We start from the raw sequence: 6,552 nt of genomic DNA, 5'->3' as shown, positions 1-6,552 counted from the left end.
GGCTCCCGTGGCGCTGCGTACTTCAGCCTGGGCGGAATTCTGACTTAGAGGCGTTCAGTCATTATCCCAGAGAGAGTAGCTTCGCCCCATTGGCTCCTCAGCCCAGCATATACACCAAGTTCTAGCCTTTGCTTTAAAGTCTCTTTTTTTCCCCTAAGATAGTGTTCTACATATCTCCTATTTCTTTTAATTTCCAAATGCATGAAATATCTTTTCCATCCTTTTGCTATCATTTTTTGGGTGAATTTAGCTCTGAAGTGAGTTTCTTATACACAGCATATAGAAGATAGAAGAGTCTTTCTTTTTTTTTTTTTAAACTCAATCAGCCACCCTATGGTTGAAACATTTAGCCCATTGGCCTTTAAAATATTAACGATAAATATGTGCTTATTGACACTTTGTTATCCATTTTCCAGTATTTGTAGTTCCTCTGAAACTATTTGGCATAATATATATGTCATCTGGGGCTTCCCTAGTGGCTCAGTGGTACAGAAGCTGCCTTCTATGCAGGAGACATGGGTTCAATGCCTGAGTTGGGAAGATCCCCTGGTGGAGGGCAGGGCAACCCACTCCAGTATATTAACCTGGAGAATCCATGGCTGTGGTCCACGGGGTCACAAAGAGTGGGACAGAGCTGAAGCAACTGAGCACACATGCATATATCATCTGAGATGAAATTATTCATAAGTAATCCATGTAGCACCATGAAATTAACCAGAATTTCAAAGTCTTTCTGTTCTTAGGCTAGGAAAAACTTTGTGAAAATAGAAAAGTGGATAATAGGAATAGCTGTCTTTTCATCAGATAGAGGAGAAAGCTTCAAAAAGTGAGTGTACAATTTATTTAAAGTGTAAAAGTCAAAGAAACAGAAATTCCAGGAAATGAATAGAAAAAGCAAGTTCAACATCCAGAATCTAATCAAAGAGTAGGAGTTATTGTTCCAAAGCTTGAGTTCTTCTTCAAGGATGCTTCTTCAAACCCAGAACAATTTCCCTTTTTATAACTGTCATGTGAATGACTCTTTTCAGAGCTCTTTTTATGTCTTTGTTTCTGAGACTGTAGATGAAGGGGTTCAGCATGGGTGTGACCACGGTGTACATCACAGAGGCTGTTGCACTTGAATGAAAACTGTGGGGAGCAGCAGTGGAGCTAAGGTACACTCCTAGGCTTGAGCAATAATATAAGGAGACAACTGAGAGGTGAGATGCACAGATGGAGACTGCTTTATATTTCCCCTGAGGTGATGAGATTCCACGTGCGGAGAATATTATCTTAGAGTAAGAGTATAGGATACCAGTCAGGGGACCACCACCCAACAGCGCTGCTGTAAAATACATAATGGCATCATTAAGAAGCGTATCATCACAGGCAAGCTGGACAATCTGCTTGATTTCACAGAAAAAGTGAGGGATTTCCAAATCTGTACAGAAAGACAGCCGTAACACAAGTAAGGTTTCTAACAAGGAAAGCAGGGTACTAATGATCCAGGATAGCAGAACCAAAAGTCCACAGCGTTGAGGGTTCATGATGATTGTGTAGTGCAGGGGGTGGCAGATGGCCACATACCGGTCATAGGCCATCACAGTCAGAAGAAAATCATCCAACACTGCAAAGAGCATGTAAAAATACATCTGACTGATGCAGCCTTCATAGGATATAGCTTTTTTCTGGCTTTGTATATTGATTAACATCTTTAGGATTGTTGTGGTGGTGAAACAGATGTCTACAAAGGACAGGTTGGAAAGGAAGAAGTACATGGGAGTGTGGAGGTGGGAATCTGAACTGACAGCCAAGATGATGAGCAGGTTTCCAAACCCAGTGATCAGGTACATTAAGAGGAAAAGCCCAAATATGAGGGGCTGTAGCTCTGGTTTCATTGATAATCCTTGAAGAAGAAATTCTGAATCTTGTGTATCATTTCCTGGTACCATATTGTGGTGTTGACGACTAGGAATGAAAAACAAAAATTACATGAATCATTTTTACCCAAATGGGCATTATTCATTTGAAAATGCTACAATTACATCTATATCTATCTCTACCTACCTATCTACCTATCTGTCTATCCATCCACCTTTTCATCTGTATTTTTAATGAATCCTCACATTTAAAGGATGTTTTGTGACATCTCTGACTAAGAATTCTGTTAGAGATAGAATCATAATACTGACCTAAGTGGAAAAAACAGATCTAAATTGCTAAGGTAGCCCCAGTTAGATTATGATGTGGAGAAAACTTTCAGATTTTCTCTCAAGGGATCATGCATTACACAGTTTTCTTTTTATTACACAGTTTTAGTGAGAAATATTTTTATCCACTTGAGGAATATATGCTGAACACTAGCCATTTTTTATGTTTAAAATTCTGAGAAAGAAAAACCAAAAGAATAATGATAAAGAATATAAGCACATAAATATCTTATATCATGTCACATGGTGACAGATTCTATGAATAGTGTGAAAAAGTGTAAAAAACAGTGGATGAGGGTGCTTTTTTTTTTGTAAACTGAGAGTTCAGAAAGGCCTAAAAATGGTGAAGATAAAGTTATACTAAATGTTGTTAAGATATATTCATCTAAAATAGAGGAACTGACATATATAAAGCAAGTATTAGGAGATCTAAATGGAGAAATTGACAGAAGCACAATAATAGAGGAGGGCTTTGACACTCCTTTTACATCATTGCATAGCTCATTGAGACAGAAAATCAACAAGAAACAACATCCTTATGTTTTCATTGGGCCAGATGGACATGATAGATTTGTACAGAACATTCCATACAAATGCAGCAGAATATACATTCTTCTCAAGTGCACATGGAACTTTCTCAAGAGTATTGTTTCCCATATGTTGGGAAACAATAGAGTCTCAATAAATTCAGAAGACTGAAATTTCATCAGTTATTTTCTGATCACAATGGTATGAAACTACAAATCAACTATAGAAGAAAACTGAAAAAAATCATACATATATGCAGGCTAAACAACATGCTACTGAACAACTATTGGTCAATTGAGAAATCAAAGGAGTCATTAAGAAAAATATCTGAAGACAAATAAAACTGAAAGTGTGGCATGTCTAAATCTCTGAGATGAGCAAAAAAATGAAAGAGAAGTTTATAAGAACACAGACCTACCTCAAGATACAAGAATGCTCTCAACAAACAATCTAACTTTATTTCTAAAGGAAGTAGAAAAAAAAGAAGACACAGCTCAGATTCAGTAGAAAGAATGAAATAATAAAAATCAGAGAAGAAATTAATGAAATAAAGACTATAAAATAGGAATTATCAGTCATACTAACAGCTGATTCTTTGAAAAGACAAACATAATTGGCAAACCTTTACTAGATTCACTAAAAAAAAAAAAGAGAGAGAGAGGCAGAAGTTTTTGATTAATAAAATCAGAAATGAAAAAGGAGAAATAGCAGCGAATACCAGAGAAATACAAAGGATTATGAGCAGCTAGAAGTCAACAAATTAGACAACCTAGAAAACATAAACAGAATCTTAGAATTATATGACATTTCATGACTGAATCATGAAAGGATAGAACATCTGAATGGACCTATTATTTAATAAAGATATTAAAACAGTAATCAAAAAGCTCCCCCAAATCAAAAGTTCTGGACCAGACAGCTTCAGGGGTAAATTCTTTGAAACACTACCTATCCTCCCGAAACTTTTCCAAAAATTGAAAGAGAGAAAAACCATCCTTAATAATTTCATGAGACCAAATTTACCCTGATTCCCACACGAAGCTAGAATAACAACAAAAGCAAAAAAAACATAGTGCAATAGACCTGAAGAACATAGAGCAAAAAGCCTCAACAAAATATTAACAAGAGAATACAATACTTAAAAGGACCACACACCATAAAAAAGTGTAGTCAAGAGATTTATGTTTCTGGAAAGGCAAGGATGTTTTAACATCTACAAATTAACATGGAAAATAGCAATAAAATGATGAAGAATAATTAACATATGATCAGTTCAATAGATCCAGAAAAAGATGCTAATGTTGAAAGAGAGTTCAAAAGATTCATAAAAACTTTAACCATGTAAATTCTCAATAATGTGGGTATGGAGGAAATTTGCCTCAACGTAATAAAACCAATATATGACAAACCCACTGCTAACATCATAATGTTGAAAAACTAGATGCTATCTCTCTAAGATTAGGAACATGACGAAGGTACCCACTCTTCCTATTCATATTCAATATAGTATTGAAGTCCTAACCAGTGTAATGAGGCAAGAAAATATATAAAAGACATTTATTTTTTGCAACTGGAAAAGAAGTAAATCTATCACAAATTATAGTTGACAAAAATTTAGTGTAGGAAACTCTAAAGATCCGATTAAAAACTATTAGAAATAACAAATGAATACTATGAAGTTATAGGTATAAAATCAATATCAGAAACTACACTGTTTATATACAATAATGAGGAACTAGCCGGAAAAAATAAACTCAAATACAAACCCACCTACAATTGCAACAAGAGAATAAAAGTTTAACTCCTAACAAAAAAAATCAACTCAAAATGGGTTAAACTAATGAATGCTATACCTGAGAAATCATAAAACTTCTAGAAGAGGACAAAGGCAATACACTCTTTTGCAATATATTGCTAGATACTTCTCCTAAGGCAGAATAAAACAAAACAAAACAAAAATAATCTAATGGGATTGTATTAATTAAAGATCTGCTCAGCAAGGGAAACCATGAATAAAATGGAAAGACAACCTACTAAATGGGAGATAGTCTTCACCAATAATTTATCAGATAAGGGATTCATATTCAATTTTATAAAGAACTCATGTAAGTCAGCAATCAAACTACAAACAACCTAATTCAAAAGTGGGCAGAAGAGCTGAATAGACTTTTCTCCAAAGAAGACATACAAATGACCAGCAGGCACATGAAAAGATGTCCAACCTTGCTAATTATTAGTGAAATGCAAAGCAAAACCAAAATGTGATATCACCTCTGGCTCTTTAGGATGACTGTTATCAAAAAGTCTAGAAATAATGTGTTAGAGAGGATGAAGGCCATAGGTAACCCTTATGCACTGTTAGTAGGAATGTAAATTGGTGGAGCCACTATTGAAAAACAGTGTGGAAGTTCCTCAAAATTTAAAAATAAAACTGACATATCATCCAAAAATTCCACTTCTAAATATTTTATCCACACCCCCCAAAAGTCCCACTAATTAGAAAAAAGGTATGCACACCAATGTTCATTGCAGTATTATTGAAAACAACTAAAATATGGAAGCAGCCATTTATAGATGAAGGGATAAAGAAGATGTGGTAGGTGTCTACCATGGAATACTATTCAGTCAAAATAAGTCTTACATTTCTGGCAAGTGTTCATCTAAACTAAGAGGTATGATGGAAGGAAATAACTCAGATGGAAGAAGACAAACACCATATGATTTCACTCAGGTGTGCAATAAAGTGTGTGTGTGTGTGTCTATATATATATACACACAAATCATTAAATAAATGAACACACCAGATAAAATAATAACAAACACTTAGATACAGAGAACACAGTAGCTGTCATAGGGAGCATTGGGGCAGACAAAATGGGCCAGTAGTGACAACTGTGTAGTTAAGGATGGAAACTGAAGTTTCGGTGGTGAGCACACTGTAGTAGAATTCAAAATATAATATACACATGAAACTTATGCAAAGTTTTAAACCAATGTTACCTCAGTAAATAAAAGAATGTAGAAATAATACCCAAATTCCAGTTGGTAAGCCTCCCATGGATATGTAAACATGGAGATCCATATTTATATGACCATTTTATGTCCTGTATTTAAGAAAACATAAAAGTCAATTTAAAAACAGAGGAGAGACCTACACATCAGTGGGTGAAAAGATCTAGAATACTACGTGGTTCCTGAGAAATTGTGATGAGAAAAAAATTTTTTCTTGGTCCTGGCAATATTCAAACCCTAGTTATATCTCATCAATGCTCAGAATACCTAATAAATCAGGAAAAACATACACACAATTTAGTCTCCAGAGAAACAAACAACACTTTACATTGTTAGGACACTTTGCTGATTAAACATTCCATTAGAATAATGATCATAGGAAATAAATTCTCAATTTAAAACAGAAAATATACAAGGTGCAACAACCAATGTACATTTTAAAAATTGAAATAGTGAAATATTTTAAAAAATGATACCATATGGAAAGACTCTGGGCACTTGAAAATTGAGTTTTGAATTTTAGATGTACCACATATTAGTTTTTTGTCATGGGTGGCCATGGAACCATTATAAATGCTAATATTCTCTTTTACATAGTAAGAGAGTGGTATACACTGTCTGGAGGTGCTTGACAGATTTATTCAATGAGTAAATAGAATAGTTACTTCCTGTTAACAAATGGATATTTATCACTGCCAATGAGATAAAGTTGATTTTCTTCCCTACATATCAAGTGTCACTGTTGCTTCCCCACCTCTCAGTAATGGAATAGTTGTAAAGTAGAGCTTGTTAGCATAACTCTTTTTCATATTAGGTACAATTT

General features: G+C 34.6%; 1 protein-coding gene across 1 annotated transcript; it reads right to left on the bottom strand.

Moving 5' to 3' along the window:
- Window positions 1-959: 959 nt before the first annotated feature.
- LOC136156065 (olfactory receptor-like protein OLF4) lies at window positions 960-1,931 on the bottom strand. The gene has a single exon (XM_065918454.1). The coding sequence runs from the start codon at window positions 1,929-1,931 to the stop codon at window positions 960-962; it is 972 nt and encodes a 323-aa protein (XP_065774526.1).
- Window positions 1,932-6,552: the final 4,621 nt, after the last annotated feature.

This window comes from Muntiacus reevesi, chromosome 1, assembly GCF_963930625.1.
Source record: "Muntiacus reevesi chromosome 1, mMunRee1.1, whole genome shotgun sequence".
In the NCBI taxonomy this organism is placed as follows: domain Eukaryota; kingdom Metazoa; phylum Chordata; class Mammalia; order Artiodactyla; family Cervidae; genus Muntiacus; species Muntiacus reevesi.
Note: the sequence above shows the minus strand (reverse complement) of the source record. Positions and strands in the feature narration are given on the sequence as shown.

Excerpts from the sequence above, each read along its gene's own strand:
- LOC136156065 (XM_065918454.1), bottom strand. The coding sequence starts at position 1,931 with ATGGTACCAGGAAATGATACACAAGATTCAGAATTTCTTCTTCAAGGA.